At 49.1% G+C, this 22,947-nt stretch overlaps 1 protein-coding gene and 1 long non-coding RNA gene across 2 annotated transcripts in view; one reads left to right on the top strand and one right to left on the bottom strand.

The window, feature by feature from the left end:
- The first annotated feature begins 877 nt into the window (after window positions 1–877).
- Window positions 878–22,947, top strand: part of LOC109278165 (ATP-binding cassette sub-family A member 17-like) — a 75,692-nt gene continuing 53,622 nt past the window's right edge. Inside the window, exons 1-8 of the mRNA XM_019468230.2 lie at window positions 878–1,282; window positions 1,674–1,932; window positions 6,268–6,395; window positions 7,452–7,614; window positions 9,001–9,260; window positions 9,927–10,043; window positions 11,384–11,501; window positions 19,529–19,702. Coding sequence (XP_019323775.2) covers window positions 1,157–1,282; window positions 1,674–1,932; window positions 6,268–6,395; window positions 7,452–7,614; window positions 9,001–9,260; window positions 9,927–10,043; window positions 11,384–11,501; window positions 19,529–19,702 — 1,345 coding nt within the window. The 5' untranslated portion in view covers window positions 878–1,156. The remainder of the gene's footprint in view (window positions 1,283–1,673; window positions 1,933–6,267; window positions 6,396–7,451; window positions 7,615–9,000; window positions 9,261–9,926; window positions 10,044–11,383; window positions 11,502–19,528; window positions 19,703–22,947) is intronic.
- On the bottom strand, window positions 8,217–9,940 carry LOC128774720 (uncharacterized). The gene is made up of 2 exons (XR_008419135.1): window positions 9,450–9,940; window positions 8,217–9,236 (listed from the first exon to the last, which is right to left on the bottom strand). It is a non-coding gene; the product is annotated as an uncharacterized LOC128774720 (long non-coding RNA).

Consider the following 22,947-nt stretch of genomic DNA (forward strand, 5'->3'; position numbering starts at 1 on the left):
ACACAGCAAATGGGGCGGCAGGGGACACAATTGGGGCCATAACAAGACCTAGAGACGAGTCCAGCCAGTCCCAGGAGGCGGCAGAGCCGTGGGCAGGAAATTAATGCCGGTGGTTGGGGTTGCTGGCCAGACCAGATGGGCTGCAGCCACGGCTGACTACTCTAAACCTGCCTTGCGCTCGTTTTTTTTTTTTTTTTTTTTTTTTCTACTATGGAGGTGAAATTCAATCACACCACCTGCCACTTTAAAGCTCACCTCCAGTGACGTTTAGTGAGCTCACAACGCTGTGTCTTCCATTTCTAATCGGCAATGTCAGAGACGCTTTCACCAGAGGAAAACGCATCCGTTCTTTCACTAGCGGAAAAACATTTTTCTGGAAATGAAGATCGTGAGGTGGCAGCAGCTAAAAGCTAAAGCACGTGACACAGAGAGAAGCAGAGAGCGGAAGGGGAGGCTCGTGCTGCCACCGCAGAGCGTCCTTTCCCCACAAGCATCTCTGTCACAGCCACGTCCTCACATAAGCCGTGTGCCCTCCGACGCCTTTATTCTCGGGCCCGTGTTTACTGAGTGGTGAGCACGCGCTGGCCCTGCTCTGGAGTCTGGGGGCTCCGTAGTGAAACAACAAAAAACAGCCCCTCCCACCCCCCCAAAAAAATCCCTGCTTTCATGGAGCATGCATTCCAGAGGGAAATCAGATCAAACAAGAAGTAAATAAAGAGCACGTTCAGTAGTTTAATGACGCATGAGGGAGGCGTGCCCTGGGCGGAGGAACAGCAGGTGCGTGGGCTGTGAGCAGAAGCCACTTCTGTCCCTTCTGGATCACAGCCAGGCCCGCGGCGGGGCAGGGGAAAATGGGAGATGAGAGGAGACAGGGAGACCTTCACACAACCTTATCCTCATGAAGCTGGGCTCCTGCTCGGACAGGAGGGGTGGGGGCAGGAGACCCGGCAGGTGCAGGCTGTAGACAGGAATGTGGAAATCATCAGTGTGTCCGTGCATTTCAACATCAAAGACCAAGTGAGACTGCCCACGGGGAGTGTCAGCCGAGCCCCGCTGGGATGTTTAGAGGTGGGCAGAGGAGGGGAAGTCCGCAAAAAAGAAGAAACGATGCTCTGAAAGTCCGAGAGCAGACAGCTCCTCAAGGACAGGAGGGCACATGTGTGTGATGCCTGACAGTTGGCCCGTTTGCTTCCCAGCTGGTGCTGATCCCTCCCCTTCAGGTGGGAAAGTGACAATGGTCAGGAATTTAAAACTTCTTCTTTGGAAGAATTTCATCTTGAAGGTGGGTAAGGTGGTCCTTGGAGCCGTGGGCATGTCCGGGGTTGGGGGACTGAATGTTTATGTCACGCTGGCATCTAATAACTGATTAAAGAAAAAATCAACAACTGTACTTGAAACGGGGCCCCTTCCTGCAAATAAGCCAGGTTCCCACTGAAATTCCGCAAACCGTCATCACTGAAGATTGCATCATCATTACTGGTTTCTCGCCGCTGATGTCATGGAAAAGTCCAGAAAGAGAAGCCATTTAGTTCACTCTCTATTTTCTTCTTTTTTGTGGGTTGTGCAGGGAGACTGGGGGTGGGGGAGAATGAAAGGGCTTCTTAAATGGAAGAAACGTCACCGTGTGGTGACTTCACACTCGCCTTCTCATGCTGCTTTCCTTTCTGTTCTAGAAGCGGAAGACTCTGATGACAGTGCTTGAAACCCTAATGCCGCTACTCTTCTCCATGATCATCATGTACCTGCGTTTAAACAGTTTGCCTAAGAAAATACCTCCTGTCAACTATCCGGCCATCAATATCAGTTTACTGCCAGCCTTCCTCTATTTTCCTACTTACACCAGATACCAACTAGTGTATGTCTCTTCCAAAAGCGAAACGTTGAAGACTATCACTGAAGCGGTGGGGAAATCCTTTGACGTTGAGTTTGAAGGTGAGACATAAAGATGGGGTAAGGACAGGGAGGGAGGGAGGGCAATTTTATTGAGTTTGAGGCTGTTTCCTGAGGGTGCGTATAGGCGTGATTCCATATCTGGGGTCTCCAAATCCTAAAAAGTCTGTGGAGGTGACAGCTGGGGGAAAGCCGTCCACGAGGTCTCTGATTGCCGCAACCACGTTCTGGCGACTTGGGAGATTCTGAATTAGTCGTCCGTCTCTCTTCTCATTTTACTCAATTCTAAGCCAGTCTCTGCATGCAGCCAAGAAGGTCTCTCAAAGGTCGGAAAGGTCTGGCCAGCCTTGTGCTTCTGCCCCTCTGGTGGCTTCCACTGCACCAGTAGTCCAGGGTCTGGCCCTACCCCTGTCTCCAGGCTCCTTTCAGGGGCACTGGGCAAGCTGCCAGCCGGGCTTTATTTAGATTTCCCAGCTGTGCCTTCCTCTCTCTGCGCCCCTTTGGCTACGGTCAGAGATTTCTGATCCACGGTTCGTCACACCGCCACTTTGGGCTTTCTGTGTCAAGTCTGCGGTTGACAAGCCTGCTGGGCTCCACCTCCCTGAGGGCAGAGGGCCCTGTCCGTTTCTTCATCACTGGGCCTCCTTCATGCCTGGCATACACTCGCTGCTCAATACATATCTACTGAATGAATAAATGCGTTCGTTAACGGAGTCAGGTAGATACAGTTTTTCAAAACGCGGAATCCACAAAATGCGGAGTCACGTTCCAAAACTGCCATAATTGTAATATATGCTTTTGTAAAGGTGTTCTAATAATACATAAGGTACCGAGTGAAAAGGAAGGGCTCTCCTGCCCCAGCTCTGAGTGCCACTCAACGCAGACAATTCTTTTAAAGGCCCTCGGTGGCAACACGCGTGGGGGCCGCTGTTTTGGGGCTTTGAGCTTGCCTGGCAACCTAAAATACCATTCTAATTCTACAAGTACGAGATTGGAAACAAAACACAACAGAGAAAGCTCCTCTTGGGAGGCTGGAGATGATCCGGCGGCGGTGCAGGTGAAGGACACGACTTGCGAAGTGGGATGGCGGCCTCGGGACTCGGGGGCGGGGTGCAGGTGGGGGCCGCGGCGGGGCTGGGGGTGGGGTGTGACCGCCGTGAACGAGGCTGAAGGAAGCAGGGGGGGGTGGGGAGTGGTCCGAGCGAGGCTGGAGTGTCTGCAGGAGACTCGCACGCCTCCCCCAAGTCTTGGGTTTTCCTCCATGTGCGCGAGGCCGCCCGCGCGGCAGGGGTTTGAAGAGAAGTTGTCGGGCGCGATCTGTCTCTCCCTCTGGCTGCTCTCCGGGTCTCGCAGGGAGACGGAGATGAACCTGGGGCCTTGGGCTCCTGTCCGTGAGCAGCCCTCCGGCTCCCTAAACATTCGGCCTTTGCATCCGGCCTGGATCCCCACCTCACTCCCTGGGACCCCTCGGTCGCCTCCACGGAGAAGAAAGCATTTCTGTCTTCCCTTAAGATCCTACCTCGGGCAACGTCTCCCTCCTCGTCTGGGGTGTCTCGAGGCGTTAATTCTGTTTCATTACCTCCGACTCACTTCCTACCTCATCGCTGTCGATACTCGGTCCTTGGCGTCGCCGGTTCCAGGGCTTTCCTTCCAGGCTTTCTTCCGCGCGTGCGCGCTGTGCCAGGGACGCTTCTGGCCTCCGCCTGCGGGAGTCTCCGGGGCTGAGTCCCGCGGTTCCGGGACCTCCCACTGCTTCCGCTTCCGCCGCCGCGCTTCTCTCTGCGTGCTCTGCGTCCCCAGGACCGACGGCCGTCTGCCTTCCACTCGTCCCTCTGTCCTTATTACATAACTGCACGTGAAATAATATAAGGTTTACAGTGAAAAGTCAAGTTCTCACCCCAAATGCCACTTCGCAGAATTCTTTGCTAGCAGTTTAGAATGTATTTTTCTGGAATTTAAACGTCAAAAAAAGAAAAACACAAAAAATAAACCTTAGCATTTCAATAAAAGAATAAGAACGATGAACACCAGAATTGTTTGCATTGACATTTTCAAATCACATAATAGGATAAGAAATAAAAATTACATTTTGCTCTTTGGGCCCATTCCCCTAAGTAAATCCTACACCCTGGAAGGAAGGGCAGTGGTTTGAAGAGCTCTCCAAACCGTGACAGACATCTGTTTTCCCTTTTGATGATCCTCACAGCCTGTTCTTTCCCTGGGGGGCTGGACCCCTCTCCTGCCGTCAGCCCTTGGTGCCTCCTCCTTGGGCTCAGGATGACTCCTGTGGCTACACCACTCTGCACTTCGTGGTCCCCTTGCTACCGTGACTTGTCCAGGGATGACACCTAACTCAGCCAGAGCCAAGGAAACACTGGGATGTTTCCCGGAAATTTCTGGGAAAGAGATTACTGCTATTTGTTTCTGCTAACAGGGCAGACTGGGTTATGTTGGCCTGTTGAAAAACATGCGCTGGACAAATATTAAAACTATGTTCTTGAAAGCAATGAAGAACCAAATTGATAGTAAGAAACTATCTAAACAAACAAACAAATCTAGGGTACAAATTTTGTTTCTTGACCCAAGAGGCTTGGCTGTGAACTTTACAACCGCTCATTAGAACGAACGTTTGTGTTTTGTACACCTTCCTGTATGTATGCTATTTTCCTCAATTTAGCCAAATGTTTATGTACATGTGTGTGTTTAAAAAGAAACATAGGGGCGCCTGGGTGGCTCAGTCGGTTGAGCGTCTGACTTCGGCTCAGGTCACGATCTCGCGGTCCGTGAGTTCGAGCCCCGCGTCGGGCTCTGGGTTGACGGCTCAGAGCCCGGAGCCTGCTTCCGATTCTGTGTCTCCCTCTCTCTCTGCCCCTCCCCCGTTCATGCTCTGTCTCTCTCTGTCTCACAAATAAATAAATGTTAAAAAAAAAAATTAAAAAAAAAAGAAACATAAATATGGCTTAGGAAACAAACTGTATAGAGGAAAATAGGAAGATTGACTCATAATCCTATTCCCCAGATATGTCACGATGCAGACTCACCCAGCCGATCTGAAAAAAGAAGAGGACCAAACAGAACTAGAAATGAAAATAAAATAACGTAAAACTCAGCTGCAGCTAAAAGTAGTGACCTCCCCTCCCCCCCACACTACCACCGAAGGGGCTCAGGACATCGGGGGAGCGGGAGCAATGCTGAACCAGGAAGAGAAAGGATTTCCATCTCTATCACACAGTTGGAGACTGGATTCAGTCTCAAATCTTGTGGACCAAGTGATTCATTTTGGTTCCCTCCCCCCGCCCCCCCCCCCCCCCCCCGCCAAGAATGGGTTTTGTTCTGATGAAAAGTTAAAGTTCAGTCTCATCGAGGAGCCTTTCGACATGCCACATAACCTCCAGCATCATTGGAGATTTTTATCATGAGTCAGTTCATTTGAAAAAACTCCATATTCTCAGAAACGTTTGAGGGAATGCTGCCACGCCAAAACAAAACTGGACTCCCATGGCACGGAGATGTGGTCAAAGGAACAGGAAGCGGACTTGGAAATTTAGATCAGCGAAATCGCTCCCAGGGAAACGACCGAGTGGACGCGTGTGATGGCTGGGAGACAAGGTCTGGGAGGCGCATGACAATGTCCAGCAACAGGATGAAGAAAAGGGGAAGCGAGAGCGACCGCGTCCCACCCACCCACGAGGGTTTCTAAAAGGAAGCAACTGGACACACAGAGGGGAGGGGACAGAGCAGTTCACAAGAGGTTCCCGCAAGAGCGGCTGTGTCTGCGAGGCGCGCAGTCTCACCACTTCCTAAGAGGACAGCAGAAAGGGACAACCGTGGACGTGCACTAGAGACTTCTGCGCGGAGATAAAGGCGCAGAAGCCAATGAGCTCTCAGAGAAGACACCCGGCTGGCGGCGAGGAGGCGGAATGATGCGGTGATGCCTTCCACATTCTGAGCAAGCATTACTTTCGAGGAGGATCCCGGATGACAGCCTCGCCACACGCAAGGGCCGGGGACGGGAGCAATTATTTTTCTCATCAGAACAGCTACGTTTGTCTGTGATGTCTGTCTCCCATTTCGGTTGCCATAGCCACGCAGACGAGCTACGGACAGCTCCCCGTCAACATGGCCAAGGGCGAGTTCCACCTCCTGTGGCCCTCAGCGCCGCCCAGCTGGGGGGCCTGGGACAAGAGATGGCGGGCATTCAGACCGTTCTCACCGCCTCGCGTGGCTCCCGGCCATCGAATGTGCTTATGTGTTCGCAGAATGATGGAGGAAGGTGTGTGTGTGTGGGGGGGAGTCTTGCGGCCCTTCCGGCACCGGCTCAGGGAGGGCAGGGATGGGGGGGCAGCCTGCTTGCTCACGGGACTTTTCTCTCCGCAGTCCTAGGCCATTCTTCAGTGCCTTTGTTTGAAAATTACATACTCCAGGATCCCAAAGCCGTCTTCGTGTTGGCTGGAATTGTCTTCGATCACACCTTCAATGACAGCAAGCAACCCCTGCCGCTGAAGGTAAGGGCCATCCGGTCCCGGAACGGCCTCACCATGCCTCCCAGGCTCGCGCGTGGGCCCATTAGGGAGTCTCGCCACCTGGGCTGCCCCTCTGTCTCCCTGTGTCTGCTTTGCCACCTGGCTGCCTTTCTTCCGGAGGAGGTGAGAAAATGCTCCCGGTTTCACTGCCTCCTACCTGGCCCCGGGGCACCTCCCAGTGTTCGGGGTCCTCGCAAGAGAGGCCTGCCCAGGGAGACCTGGGGCTGAGAGAAGGGGACCACGAATTCCAGCTGCTGGATGGCACACTGGATTCCGGCTTGGCAACCACTGGCTCTCTAGCCGTGGGAGGGGCGCCGACATTTCCGGGCCTCAGTTTCCCTACCGGTGTAGCGGGAGTACTAGCAGTTCCTAACTCAGCTGTTGCGGGCATCAGATGAGTTTGTGCCCAGAACCGAGCCGGGGACGGAGGCACTTTCCAGAAGGACTGGTTGTGGTTGTCATCAGACCACCACACTAATGACATGGGCTCCAGTATGGTAGGCCTGTCTGTCTGAGGACAAGGCAGTGGCTCCCATTGGGGGCGAGGAAGCCGCTCGTGTGTAGCTCTGGTGTCGTCCCGTGCCGCCTGATGATTAATGGCTAGAACTTGCATGGGGGTGTTGGCAGCTGGAGACAGACACGTTGATAAACAACCAGCAACGCTTTTCGAGCACTAACAATTGCCAGGCACACCCCAGGGACCATCTGACTTGATCCTACAGTGCCTCTGGGGCAAGCGCTGTTAACCTCATCCGCGTTGTACGGATGAGAAAACCGAGGCAAGAAGGTCAAGTCACCCGCCTGAACCGCCACCCGCCATTCGGTGAGAGGTCTGGGGTTTGGGTCCTGGTGGCCCGGCTCCAGTGTCTGAGCTCGGAACCACCTTCCTGAAGGGGGGTCTCCTGGGCAGACCGCTGAGTGCTCCTCGCAGGGGAGGGAGGGATCGGCCTTCCCTCCAATCACAGCTGGCGGCAGACACGAGTCCTGGCTGAGCGTGGGGACCCCGTGACCCAGTCGTCCTCTCTTTATCCCCTGCAGGTTAAGTACCGCCTGCGCTTCAGCTACACGCAGAGGAACTTCTTAATCGCGCAGCTCACCTCCAAACAAGATTATGTGGACAGCTGGGGCACATCCTTCCTCTACCCTCCCAACCCAAGCCAAGAGCCCCGGGCCTTAGGGCATTCGGATGGCGGACTCCCTGGTGAGGAAGCTTCAACGATGTCAGTCTCGCCCACACTCACGTGCCTCTCGCGCTGTCACTGCCGTCTGAACCCTTGCTAAGCTAGCAGCTCAAAAGAGGCTGAAGGAGTAACGTTTAGAAACGTGTCGCTGGGTAAAACGCTTTCATTCTAGAGGAAGTTAAAGAGCAGTAAGGCTGTGACGCTGAGCTGTTTGAGGGAGGAGGGGGGGCATTTTACGGGAACAAGGAGGGCGTGTCCCTTCTTTTTGTCTCCGCACGTACTCACGTTTGCTTATATACCTGACGGTCTTCAGCTCTCTGCAGGCCAGGGGAGAAGCCGTGGGGCAGCTCGGAGGCCTGGCCTCCACGTCACTGTAGACCTGGGGTCTCCCTCTTTGTGCGGGGTTCGGGGAGACCTCCCTGGTAGGGAGCGGACAGCTCTCAGGAAATCGAGCAGACAGCGTGCACCTCCCCGGAGGATGGCCACGCAACTGCCGTGAACCTTGGGCCCACAAGCCCAGTGAGTGGGAATGTAAACACGAGGGCTTATCATTCCATGAGATTCTAGAAAGGATGCCAACGGTTCTGCAGTGGAAATGCTCCGACACGCCGTGAAGACTCCGTGATGGTTCCCGGAATTTTATTATCAGCAATTTGTTCCTCCCTTTTTCGTGCTGACAGATCCGGGGGTCTGCTTAGGTCAAGGCCATCGGGAGACCGTGGTCACCTCCCCTTTACTGCTGGGTACCCCACGCTGGCTCTGCCCATGCGGAGGGCCGGTAACCCCTGCTGGGAGGTGGGGCCTTTAACTCTTACGAGATCCCCACACCGGGGATCTCTGCCCTCCGACCTATTTTTCCCAAAAGCTGACCTTCGCCCACCGACTACACTGTATGAAAATAAACATTGCCTGTGGTAAAGTTTGGCTTTGAGGCTTGGCAGCAAAATTCAATGACCATAACCCTCGGACCACAGCAGTGACAGCTCAGACAGAGGTCCCAGTAGGTGAGGGGGCGCGTGTCTCCCAAGTCCTTTGCATTTAACCATTTCGTGTATCCTGGATGACCGGAAGTGCGGAGCAAGCACCCTCTCCCTGAAGCCCGAGCACTTAGGGGAGAGGATGCGGCCCCACCGTGCAAGAGCGTGGCAACGGACACCCCTTGTTTTGTGGGCTCAGGATGCCTTTGCCCTGTTTTCTGATAAAAGACACCATCACAGCCACAGGGGGCCCCTGGGGACGCTGCTCCTTCTTCCCCGTGGCGGCATGTGGACTCCAGGGAGCCCGGCCCGCTCCCGCCCGATCATCTCCAGGAATCGTTAGCCACGACCCGCCTCACTCAGCGGGTGTTCTGCACCTCCAGTCTTCTGAGTCTCTTATGCTCGGGTGTCCGCTGTTCTCTCACGCAGGATACAGCAACGAAGGCTTCCTGGCCATCCAGCATGCGCTGGACAAGGCCATCATGCACTACCATGCCCACAACGGGACGACTGAGATGTTTGAGGGCCTGAGTGTGCTTGTGAAGAGGTTCCCCCACGGAGCCCACGTCCAGGACGGGCTCCTGGTGACCCTTCAGAACGAGTTCCCTCTTCTGCTCATGCTCAGCTTCATCTGCATCGAGCTCATCATCATCAATTCCGTTGCCCTGGAGAAGGAGAAAAAACTGAAGGTAACCCCCCAGCCCCCGGCGTGGGGTGCGAGCCTCTCCCGGGGCGGGGACGTGTACAAGCACCGATGAAAAATGACCCGGTGGGGATGAGGCCGTGGCAGGGACGAGGCTGCATGGGTGTTAGAGGGACCTCCCCCTGAGGGATGGACGGCGGATGTCGGACGGTGGTTCGTCATTCGACCTGCTTACAACGTAGACGATGCCGTCTGCTGTGACCACGTGAGTCCTTGCGTTTGGACTTGCCCACGGCGGCTGTTCAGAAGATGCCTGCGGACCGACTCTCTGATGAGCGCACAGGAGAGGATGTCCGCCCAGGATGAGTCGCTCTCTCGTGGCTGCAGCCGGGAGCCCAACCTAACTAACACAGGCTGCCCCGAGAGTCTCTCTGCCTGCCCGCGCTCTCCCGTTACCTGTCTCCTCACCTTTTGCTCTCGGTAGAGACCCTCTGCCTCCTCACTTTAATTTTCTTCTCCTTCGATTGCTTCTTAGGACTGTATATAGAAATCGCCTGCCGGCGGCTCCCCAGACCTTGCGTGGCCTCACCGACCGTGCACGGTTTGCTCCGTCTCGTGCACTCAGCACCGTCTGAGCGAGGCCACCTGCGAGGCCGCGGTGGGTGCGTGGCGCTGGCAGTGGTGGGACGCCGGGCTCCTCTGCTTTCTCTAGGAGTACATGTGCATGATGGGAGTGGACAACTGGCAACACTGGGCTGCCTGGTTCATCGTGTTCTTCGTCTCGGCCCTCCTCGCCGTTTCTTTCATGACCGTCCTCTTCTGCACACAGGTGCGTGTCCGGTCCCTCCGCACACGCTAAGCGGAAGGAAGGTGGCTGCGGAGCGGGCGGCGGGGCTGAGACTTGACAGAAGATGAGAGCACAGCCAGGGACGCGCACTTGGGGCAACCTCAGGTGGTATTTGCGGAAACTTTGCGGGCATCGGTCACTGAAGCTGCACCATCCGGGAGAGCCTTGACGGCCTTCCGCTGCTGGGGCTGCAAGTACTGGACGTGGGTGTGATTAATTTCGTCAGGGAAGTGGGATTCGTCTCCTAATTAAAGTATTTTATAAACTTTAAAACATTACAACTCCGCAAATAGTTGAAAACGGTTGTTGTAAAAGATGGAGAACATCCTCTTAGGCCCATCCTACCGTGTTAAATTTTCCTCCGTGCTGCCATCGAGATCTGGTGTTCCAATTTGCTAACTTGCATCTGATGGCTAAATTATAATCCACCATGTGGATAAATGAAGATTTAGCTTCTAAATTACCCAAATTGGGGCACTTTGGATAAAGGTAGGCAAGAAAACCCAGACCACATGGCAAAATACATAAAACAAAGAAAACGGCCAGAAAGCATTAAAAAGAGGAGACGTGAGGTGTCCAAAGAAATACTATAGTTATTATAAGAGCGACAATGACAAATGGGATAAAGTCTCTTATTAAAGCGAAAGAGATTCACATTGGGTCAAAAATAGAATTCAGACGTATGCTCTCTTTAAAAAAGATACACGTACAGAGCGTAATTTATAAAAGGTAATGGACACTGGATCAAAGTTATGCCTTAAAAAAAAAATCAAGATATGTTGTCTAATTTAGACTAATCTTGTGGTTTTAAAACAATTTCTGCATTGTTCTGGGGCCCCTGGGTGGCTCAGTTGGTTGAGCGTCTGGCTCTTGATTTTGGCTCAGGTCATGATCCTAGGGTCGTGGGATCGAGTCCGAAGTCAGGTACCATGCGGAGCATGGAGCCTACTTAAGAGTCTCTTTCTCTAATGCCTAAGAAAGTGTCTTCTTGAAAGCCTTGGCTTTAATCATAGGATTTTTTTCCCCCTCTGTATCCCCTGTGTGGTATTAAACACATCATGTCTGATCCAGAAAAAAAAAAAAGAGTCTCTTTCTCTCTCTCTCTCTCTCCCTCCCTCCCTCCCCTCCCACTGCACCTCTCCCCCACTCATGCTCTCTCTAAAATAAAAAATAAAATAAAGTCATTAAAATAAATAAATAAATAAATAAATAAATAAATAAATAAATAAATAAATAAAAGTTCTGCATTGTTTTCAGGGTATTTTATGCCTCTCCTCATTCTTTCCACGTAAAAACAATGTGTGTTTGTGACTGCTCCACAGGTGAACAGTGTGGCAGTGTTCAGGAACAGCGACCCTAGCTTGATATTTGTTTTCCTACTGTCTTTTGCCACGGCCACTGTTTTCTTTGCTTTCATGATCAGCACATTCTTCCAAAAAGGTGAGTCCTGATAAAATTCTCAGTCAGGGAGTGTGTGTGTGACTTCTTTTTCTGGTAGCATTGCTATTCCAGTTATGTGCATCATTAATTATTATTTCTCCAAAGCCAAGTTTTCACCTCTACGGTTACTTTAGCAATAGAGCAGCTCCATTCCCCATTAAAGGCTTAGGGAACTGTCTCTATATACGTATATCTTTATGCCTCATTTGGCTTCTAAATGTAATTTCAAATGGAAGCAAATGGTAAGTCCCAATGTGGAAGGAAATGAAGGGTAAGACATCCAGTGCAGACAGGTTTCCAGGTCTTGATTGTGAGTTGGGCACAATGATAGGGTAGCTTATAAGACACCACAGTAAGAGAGGAATTCCTGGGACTTTGGTCCTGTCAGAGGGGTGTTACCTCTAAAACTGTTGGTAGAGTCGCTGAACTACTAGAGACAAAAATAACAGGAAATGGAGTCAAAGTCAGAGTGTGGGATAACTGAGTCCTGATTCAAATAGAGAGACGGAGGTAAAAACATGAATGGAGGACGGGTCCAGCAGGTGGTAACAACAACAAAAAGGCTTAAAAGAATTTGGGAAAAAATAAAAATGTGGTATAAATGAAGACAGGCAATTTATTGTTTACGTTGGTGAATATTTGACATCAGATACCATGTTCTAATATGTGGGCCCTGGAAAATATGGACCCTGCCAAGATGGGGGTGGGTTCTTTGGGAGGCTGACTGGGCTTGGACACTATCTCCTGATTCAAATTCTTTACCTAGTGTCCCACTATCTCTCAATAGCTCAAGGGCAAGCATGGCAGGGGAGATGGTCAAGGAAGAGAGTTACGTGGATACCTTAGAGCATAAGTATCAAAAGGATGCTCAAAAGCTAAGGCTAATGTGGTACAGAAGGTTGAAACCCCCAAAATTGAGCTTGCGTTCACACACAAGAAATAACCACAGGCTGGAAATAAAAGACAAAACCAATGAGGTCAGAAGCACAATAAAGCAGGACCAGAGTAGGAAACAGTCCCAAGTGAAGGCAAATATATACTACGCAACTCAGAGTCTACGACCAATTGCTTTTTGATGAAGGGGCCGAGACAATTCAACAGGCAAGGAATAAGGAACAGTCTTTTCAGCAAAGGGTGCTGGGATAGCTGGATATCCACGTGCAAAAGAATGAAGTTGGACCCTACATCACGTCATGCACAAAAATCAACTCAATATGGATTGTAACCCCAAATATAAGAGTTAAAACTACAAAATCCTGAAAAGAAAATACAAGCATAAATCTTTGTGATCTGGGGTTAGGTGGTGATTTCTTAGACATGACACCAAAAGCATAAATCATAAATAAGCAAATGGATAAATTGGACTTCCTCAATGTTAAAAACTTTGTGCTTCAAAGGATACCATCAAGAAAGTGAAAAGACAACCACAGACTGGGAGAAAACATCTGCAAGTACTACATATCATAAGAGACTTGCATCCAACATAAGTAAATTAAACTAAATTAAACTAAACTAAAAATAAAAACAAAAATATTCCAAACTCATTCTACAGGCAGGCGTTGCCTTGATACCAAAGCTGGAAAAGACATCAGACCAAAAAAACTACAGATTAAAATTCTTTATGAATACAGAGATGGAAAAATCATCAACAAAACACTAGCAAACTAAATCCAACAGTATATTAGAATGATTACACACTATGCCAAGTGGGGTTTATCCCAAGAATGGAAGAATAATTCAACATATGAAAAATAATAAATGTAATACGCCATTTGATAAAAGAAAAAATAAACACAATTTTATTCACTTTTATTCATCTCAATTGATATTGAAAAAGCATATGACAAAACCCAGTACTTTTCATGATAAAAAAATTTTAACAAACTAAAATTTAAAGGAAGTATCTCAATCAATAGTGAGCATGTACGAAAACCCCACAACTAACATCATATTCAATGGTGAATAATTGAAAATATTCCCCCTAAGATCAGGAACAAGATAAGGATGCCCACTTTCCCCTCTGTTATTCAACACTGTACTGGAAGTTCTAGCCGGAGCAATTAAGAAGAAAAAAGAAACCAAAGACATGTAACTGGAGAGGAAGAAGCAAAACTCTCTCTATTCAAACGTGACATGATCTTATACAGAGAAAATCCTAAAGAATCCACAAAAAGAACTTTGAATCCAGCGAATTTGAATCCAGAAACAAATGAATTCAGCAAATTTGCAAGATACAAGGTCAACACGCAAAAATCAGTTGTGTTTCTATACACGCACAGTAACCATCCCCAAAAGGAAATCAAGAAAACAATTCCACTTAAAATGCCATCCAAGATAAAATACTCAGGAATAAATCTGACCACAGAGATAAGAGACTTGGTAAAAGAAATCAAAGATGACTTAATGGAAAGACATCCCATGTTCATGGATTGGAAGACTTAGTATTGTTAAAACGGCCCTATTCCCCCAGATTGATCTACAGATTCTATTCAGATCCTATTAAAATCCCAGCTTCCTTTTTCTCAGAAATGGACAAGATGATCATAAAATTCACACGGAATGGCAATGGGCCTTGAAAAGCCAAAACAATTTCAAAAAAGAATAACAAAGTTAGAGGATTCACACTTCCTGGTTTCAAACTTACTACAAAGCTGTAGGGATCAAAACAGTGTGGTACTGGCATGAACATAGATAGACTGATGGAACAGAATTGAGTGTCTAGAAATAAGCCCATACATCTAATAGGCAATTGATTTTGACAAGGGTGCCATGACCATGTAACGGAAAAAGAACAGTTTCTTTAACAAATGGTGCTGGGACAACCAGATAGGCACTTGGACTCCTACCTCACTTCATTCCTTAGATGGCTGAATACTATTCCATAATATGGACAGACTACATTTGGTTATCTTTTCATCTGTTGATGGAAACTGGGTTGTTTCCACCTTTTGGCTGATGTGAACAATGCTGTTGTGAACATTTGTGCACAAGTGTCTGTTTGAGTTTGCTTTCAATTCCTTTGGGCATACACCTAGGAGTGTAGATGCTGGATGATGATTCTATTTAACTTTTTGAGGAACATTTTGAGGAAGTAGCAAACTGTTTTTTGCAGAAGGTGCAACATTTTACATTTGCACAGCAGTACATAAGGGCTTTTTTTTTTTTTTTTTTTTTTTTTTTGAGAAATACCTGTTCAAGTCTTTTGCCCATTTTTCACTTGCATGGTTTGTTCTGTTGCTGCTGAATTATATGAGTTACTTATGGACTTTGAATATTAATCTCTCTTCAGATATGATTTGCAAATATTTTCTCCCATTCCATGGGTTGTCTTTTTACTGTCTTGATAGTGTCTTTTGATGCACAAAAATTTTAAATTTTGTTAAAGTATAATTTATCTCTTTTTTCTTTTGTTGCCTATGCTTTTGTCCTTATACTAAGAAACCAGTGCCAAACCCAAGGTTATGAAGATTTCTCCCAAGGTTTCTTCTAAGAGTTTTATAGGTTTAACTCTTATGTTTAGAACGTTGATCCATTTTGAGTTAATTTTTGCATATCGTCTAAGATCAGGGTCCAACTTCATTCTTTTGCATGTAGATATCCAGTTTTCCCAACACCATTTGTTGAAAAGCTACTCTTTGGGGAGCCTGGGTGGCTCAGTCGGTTGAGCGTCCGATTTCAGCTCAGGTCATGATCTCACAGTCTGTGGGTTCGAGCCCTGCGTCAGGCTCTGTGCTGACAGCTCAGAGCCTGGAGCCTGTTTCCAATCCTGTGTCTCCCTCTCTCTCTGCCCCTCCCCCACTCTCACTTTGTCTCACCCTGTCTCTCAAAAATAAAAATAAAAAATAAAAATAAAAAAAGCTATTCTTTCCCCCATTGAACAGCTTTAGCATCAATTGAAAATGAATTGATCATGGGGCGCCTGGGTGGCTCGGTTGGTTAAGTGTCCAACTTACGCTCAGGTCATGATCTCACAATCTGTGAGTTTGAGCCCCACGTTGGGCTCTGTGCTGACAGTTCAGAGCCTGGAGCCTGCTTTGGGTTCTGTGTCTCCCTCTCTCTCAAATAATAAATAAACATTAAAATTTTAAAAAAAGAGAAAAAGAAAATGAATTGATCATGTACGTGAGGGATTGTTTCTGGGCTACTATATTCCACTGGTGTTTATTGGTCTAGACTTTGAGAGGAATTGATGTTCATTCTTTAAATGTTTGGTAGAATTCACAAGTGAAGTCATTATGGTCCTGGGATTTTCTTCGTTGGAACAGAATGCGAGGGGCCTATGGGGCACCATCCAGTGTACTAACATACACATTACTGGATTCCCAGAATAAAAAAAGAGAAAGGGGGAAAAAAAACCCAGCAGAAAGAAATATTTAAAGAAATAATGACTGAAAACAACCCCAATTTGATGAAAGACATGAATCTACAAACCCAAGAATCTCAGTGAACTCCAAGCAAGATAAACTCAAAGAGATCCACACCAAGAGTCATTCAAATTGTCAAAACCCAAAGTCAAAAAGAGCATTTGTGAAGGCATCAAGAAGAGGCTCCTCGTGTACAAGTGAACCTTGGTCATATCAAAAGCTGATTTCTCTTCAGAAACTACAGAGTTCAGAAGTTAGTGAGATGACATTTTAAATCCCGAGGGGGTTAAAATTCAACCAGGAATTCTATACCTGGCAAAACCCCTTGAGAATGAAGGTGAAATTGAGACATTTTCGGAAAAACAGAAGCAGAGAGTGTCCATTGTTACCGATGGACTTGCCCTACAAAAATTGACAAAGGGAGTTTTTTGGGCAGAAATGAAAAGCCGCCAGACAGTAACTTGAAGCCATAAGAAGAAATACAGACCACCAACTGGTGAAGACACCTTAAGCCAGAATCACTGTCCTTCTGGTTTGTAAATCATCTTCTCTCTCCTATATGATTTATAAGCAAATGCATGAAAATATTCATGAATCTGCATTAATGGGCACTTAACAGATGAAGATATGATCTGTCACAATAACAGTTTAAAAGGGGGAGGACAGAGATGTCTGTGAGCAGAGTGTATGGTATTGAAGGTAAGTGGTATTATTTAAACTTGGTTGTTGTAAGTGTAAGGTTAATTATTACATAGTTTTGACTAAACTATGCGTGTTACTTTCCTGTTGCTGAGGTAACAGCTTACTGCATACTGAGTGGCTAAAAATAGCACATATTCATCATCTTACAGCCAAGTCTGAAATGCATTTCTCTGGGCTAAAGCATCAAGACTTCCTCAGGGCTGTGTTCTTTCTGGAGACACGAGGGGAGAATGAGAACCCTTCCCGATGCCTGCATTTGGGGGCTCATGGCTCCTTCCTCAGTCTTGGGTGCTCTAGCTCCTTCTGACTTCTGATTCCATCACCTCCCCTCACTCTGGCACTCCTAACTCCCTCTCCTGAGGGCCCGTGCCATTGGATCCACCCAGATAATCCAGAATAAGCTCATCTCAAGATTCTCAATCACCTCCACAAAGTCCCTCGGGCTCTGTAAAGTCATACCTTAATGTTACGGCTTTCGGGGGTTAGGATTGGACATCCCTGGGAAGCCTTTATTCTGCCCACTGCAGCACATAAACAACTGGAAAAATAGTGAAGTGAGAAAAGAAATTATTGAAGCAACTTCTCAACATTGAAAAACAACAGAAATAAATGTTTTCGAGTTGGGGGGCTTGAAAAGAATCACTTCACAAAGAAAGGAATTACTTCAAATGCTTTTAAAACATAGTGTTTCAGGGAGCCTGGGTAGCTCAGTCGGTTAAGCGTCCAACTTTGGCTCAGGTCATGATCTCATGGTTGTGAGTTTGAGCCCCTCTTTGAGCTCTGTGCTGACAGCTCAGAGCCTGGAGCCTGCTTTGGAGGCTGTCTCCCTCTCTCTCTGCCCCTCCCCTGCTCACGCTCTGTCTCTCAAAAATAAACATTAGAAATCTTTTTTAAAAAAGAATAATGCTTGCAATGGGTTGAAACATGTAAAATATAAAAACCCTTGATCACGTAACAATCGTGATTTATAACGGTGCCCCAGGAAATGCCTCACTGGCAGCCCCCAGAGGTGGCTAGGGCGGCCATCCATCACACCCTGTTACCACCACAGGCAGGAAGGCACGTTCTGGCTCCTGGCTGCCCTCCAGATCGTGCCTCCCGCCCGCCCGGCCCCTTTGAGGAGGAGATTGTCATGTGAGCAAACCACACTCTACCTCTTACCGAAGCCTCTGCTGCCCCCTGTCCCTGCCCACATTCATGGTTGGTGGTCCCGCCTCATCTCCTCTCAGACCCCTGGCTTGCTCTCCCAGTGACCCTGTGCCACCCCACATCGGTGCTCCCACGCTCCCACGGGCATCCCCTAAACCTGAGCCAACAACTGTGTGGTGGCCAGAATCTCAGCCTCAACAACCCCACTCTTGACCCCCCATGTCTCTGTTTAGCTCCCCCGTCTTGCACCCACCTCCCCCAATAATTCTTTGACCCCCATCAAGATGTCTGATCCATTGGACCCAATGTTTTGTCACTATCCATCACCCCATCGTATGCCTCGCCCCGCTCGGAGCCCATGGCCCGTCCCTACTTTGACTCCTCTGACGTATTCCCACCGACTCTCTGTTGAACTCGTATTGCAAATCCTCAGCCCTGGTCACACCCAGCTCCCCGCTTACCCTGCAGCAGAACCTGGCCGGAGAAACTCTCTCCCGTGTGTGGACCAGTCTCTTTATTTAGGCCTCTGGTTCACGGATTCGCTGGCCACCGCCCTGCAGACCGCCCACATTCCTTTGTCACTTTGACCCGCACCTCTCTGGAACAGCAATTTCAAACCTCTTCCCAATCCTCCAGTGGACGCAGCCCTTCTCCCTTCTTCACTGAGGCTGGAAGTTCTTGCTCTGGCCTCAGAGGGCCGGTTTTGCGTCCTCGTGTGGACCCTGACCTTGAGCAAGTTAACAGACTGTGCATGCATTTTCCCTTCTGTGAGACTGGAAAATAACAGTATTTACAACTTAGTTAGAAGGATCAGGTAGGGTATTGCACGTCAAATGCTGACAACACTTGATGCGTGGTAAGAGCTTAGTAGATCCTAGCAATGATTGACACCATTTACAAAAGAAGAAACTGAGTCAAGTTATACAAGATCCAAGGTCAGCCAGGTTCGGTGAAGGGCCCACTGCTGTCTCAATGGGGGCTCCTTCCATTACCTATGCAACCTTTAGGACCGGCTCCCTGTTCTCTCCACTTCCTGGAAGTCAAACGCCTGCACTCAACCTGAGCTCCTGTCCCACAGTCCAGCTGGATTGGCCTTCTCTCCCAATCTGGAGCCACCGTGCCAAGAACCTGGAAAAACCTCGAGTCCTTGACCCATAATTTACTAGCTCCATGCCACAGGGCGCATTTATTCCATGTGGCTAAACCTCAGTTTCCTCCCCTGTAAAACTTTGGGAGGGCACGGGGGTTATGGAAGAGTCTATAGAGAATGCGCGGGTCCCGGTACTACATCATGTCCCACTGCCCGGAGGAGGTCTGTACCGTGAGGGATGGTGTCAGTGCCATCTTGGGCAGTTACACATTGTGCCTTCACGGACAGATGGATTCGTGTTGGTTTTTTTTTTTTTTAATTTTTTTAACGTTTATTATTGAGAGACAGAGAAAGACAGAGTGTGAGCAGGGGAGGGGCAGAGGGAGAGGGAGACACAGAATCTGAAGCAGGTTCCAGGCTCTAAGCTGTCAGCACAGAGCCCGACGCGGGGCTTGGACTCACAAACCGTGAGATTGTGACCTGAGCCGAAGTCAGACGCTTAACCAACTGAGCCACCCAGGTGCCCCCGGATGGATTTGTGTTTTAAGTGCCACAGATGCCCTTGGTCTTTTGATAGCGAACGTGCAAAATTCCTCAAAAGACGACTTTTCTTGGAGATGCCGAGGCCCCCACAGTCCCCACCCCTGCCCTGCCATGGCAGGAAGGGGCTTGTGTCGCACATGGTGCATCAGTGACAAAACCCTTCTCGTTTCTTCCCGCAGCCCATGTAGCCACTGCCTCGGGAGGAATCATCTTCTTCCTCACCTACCTTCCATACCTGTACCTCACTTTCAGCTACTCCCAGAGGACCCACTTCCAAAAGATTGGCTTTTGCCTGCTCTCGAATGTCGCCATGGCACTGGGAGTGCGATTTATCTCCATATTTGAGATAAGAGGTGAGTCCCACCTTTCTCCAAGGGACGCTGCCTCAATGCCCTGTCACTGCTGACGGGCAGGGTGACCTGAGTTCCCACGAGAGCCTCACTGCACTCTTCATTCGGCGTCCTGAGCGTTTCCGACCTGCTCGAAGCTACGGTAGGTTGTAGGACACGTTTCACACCACACAGCTCACAGTGTGGTTTGGGAGCAAAACTAAAGCGTATTAATGATTTAGGAGATGATATGACCATGCAGTCGTACAGATATAAAAGATACAGAGTTATGGTGCGCCTGGGTGGTTCCGTCGGTTAAGCGTCTGACTTCGGCTCAGGTCATGATCTCATGGTCCGTGAGTTCGAGCCCCACATTGGGCTCTGTGCTGACAGCTTGGAGCCTGGAGCCTGCTTCGGATTCTGTGTCTCCCTTTCTCTCTGCCCCTCCCCTGCTTGTTGTCTCTCTCTCTCTCAAAAATAAATAAAAACATTAAAAATTAAAAAAAAAAGATACAGAGTCATGATTCGATTTGGTTCACACTTTCAGAATTTTATGGATAAATGGAGTGCTATCTACATACGTCACGTTTGAGGCTCACAGCCTTCAGGGTCCATCTAGGGGACTTCCCATCAATGGTGTCCTACTTCCAACTCCCACCTTTGGAAGTGCACCCCCAAGTTTTCATCTGTCCTATGTTCTGAGGTCGGAAGGATCCTTCCGAATGCCAGCAGTCACAGCAGAAGATTGCAGCTAGCATATCAAAATGTAGGGACCAGCTGGCCTCAGTAGGCTTTCTGCATGAGACCGTCCCACATTTCCGCGGCACGAAGGTGATCTGCTGTGAACACTCCAGCAAGTGTCTTCGTTGCTCAGTGCTGGCTTTTATCACCAGAGTCCTGGGTCCAGACACTACGGCTTGGCTTAGCAGCAGCAGGGATAGGAATTATATGTGGGACCTAGGTTATGCGTCCTCTTAGGGCAGTTGGGATTACCTTCAACAACCTGCTCAGAGGCACTATCTATCAATAAATGTCTTTAGGTTGGGATGGTCTAAATGGGTGAAGGGTGCTTAAAATATAATGGAGGGTGTCAAGTTGACCAGAATTCATTGCAGGTGAGTGGTTTTCTTTAACAAAGCAGTGACGAGACCGCACTTTGCGAACGACAACGGGGGAAAAGTAGGTTTAAAACGGTAGCTCCGGGAGTACCTGGGTGGCTCAGTCTGTTAAGCGTCCGACTCTTGATTTCAGCTCAGGTCGTGATATCATGGTTCATGAGATCAAGGTTGGTGAGATCAAGCTGCATGCTGGGCTCAGCGCTCAGCAGGCAGAGCCTGCTTGCGATTCTCTCTCTGTCCCTCTCTCCCTGCCCCTCCCCCCCCACTCTCATGTGCACACTCTCTCTCTCTCTCTCTCGCTCTCAAAATAAATAAATAAACATAAAAAATGGTATCTCCGATTTCTTCCATGTTAGTGAGTGAATAGGGGAATTTTACAGAGCCTCTCTGTTGAAAGCGGGGGGAACTTGGGTGAGCAGTTGGGCTGGATGAGCTTGTGGGTTTGTTCCCACGCTGGGATTCTCTCGGGGAGAGACTGAAACGACACTCAGCAGGGCTACAATGTGGTCCTGACAGCCGTGGGGGTCCGAGCATCCTGGGTGGGCATCCTGGGTGGGCTGAGATGGCCCGGCTCCCACGCCTCTGCCTCCTGCAGTCACTGGGTGTGGACCACCCAGAAAAGGCTGTGAGGAGGCTGACAGCTGATAGCCCGTTGGCCGCAGCACACCCGGCAGCTGAGGTGACAGCTTTCGTGAGGGGGGGGGGGGCAGGAAAGTACATCCCTGTGTCCTTATACCAACCCCTGATACACGAGACGGCCTTGGGGAAGGTGCCGTGGTGCTGGCTGTATCGTGAAAGAAAAACAAAGGAGAAAATTGCCCCCTCGTGCCTGTTACAAGCTGGTTCTCTGTCGGAGCTGCAGCCCGGGTCACCCTGCAGGGGCAGTCCAGGGACCCTCAAGCAGCAGCCCAGGCGCCCGGCAGAGCTGGCCTCACAGGCAAAGCCTCACAGGTTTTCAAGTACAAGGCAGTGAAAAACATAAGGAAATAAACAGCCATGGACAGGAACCAACAGAAACAAGACAAAGTGAAAACAGATTCACAAAGTCCTCACGTTTTGGGATTATCAAAACACAGATTGTAAAACAATAATGCTCGTGATAGGTTTTTCTTTTCATAAGGCAGGTTTGAAAATATCTGCAAGCAACAAGGACCCAATACTCCTTGGGGGAAATACAAAATACGACCAACCAAGGAGCAAACTTCGTGGATGGGTTACCTGTAGATTCAAAACAGCGGAGGGAGAATTATGACCTGGAAGGAGGTGAGAAGAAACCATGCAGAAGGCAGCAACGAGGACCAAAAGGATTTTAAAATGGCAGGAGAGCTGAAAACTGACACAGCGAAGAGTGTTTTGCCTCCATTTAAGCAGAGATCCGGCAGGAAATGAGAGAAGGGGCAGAGGAAATGCATCTGAAAAGAGGGTGCCCAGATCTGTCCCCAAACTCAATGTCAGGAAGCCCAGCAAATCCCAGACGAGAGTAATAAGAAATCTACACTAGGCACATCAGCGTACAACGGAGCACAGCAGATGGCAAGAGAAAAATCTTAAAAGTGGCCTGGGGGGGCGCCTGGGTGGCGCAGTCGGTTAAGCGTCCGACTTCAGCCAGGTCACGATCTCGCGGTCCGTGAGTTCGAGCCCCGCGTCGGGCTCTGGGCTGATGGCTCAGAGCCTGGAGCCTGTTTCCGATTCTGTGTCTCCCTCTTTCTCTGTCCCTCCCCCGTTCATGCTCTGTCTCTCTCTGTCCCAAAAATAAATTAAAAAATTTATAAAAAAAAAAAAAAAAAAAAAAAAGTGGCCTGGGGAGCAAAAAGAAAAATTGCTTTTCAACAGAGCATCAGTGGGAGCCTGAAGACAGTGGCTTCATACACGGGTTGTGTAAAATAACTACAACAACAGCAGCAGCGGCGGCAGCAGCGGCAACGGAGATTCCTTTAGGTTTTATTGTTTTTAATTTTTTAATGTTTGTTCATTTCTGACACAGAGAGAGTGTGTGCGCGTGCACGCAAGCGGAGGAGGGGCAGGGAGAGGGGGAGACACAGAATCGGAAGCAGGCTCCGGGCTCTGAGCTGTCGGCACGCAGCCCGATGCCCGGCTCAAACCCACAAACTGTGAGATCGTGACCGGAGTCGAAGTCCGACGCTTAACCGA

Source organism: Panthera pardus, unplaced genomic scaffold (genome assembly GCF_024362965.1).
Source record: "Panthera pardus isolate Hobbes unplaced genomic scaffold, ASM2436296v1 HiC_scaffold_4, whole genome shotgun sequence".
In the NCBI taxonomy this organism is placed as follows: Eukaryota; Metazoa; Chordata; class Mammalia; order Carnivora; family Felidae; genus Panthera; species Panthera pardus.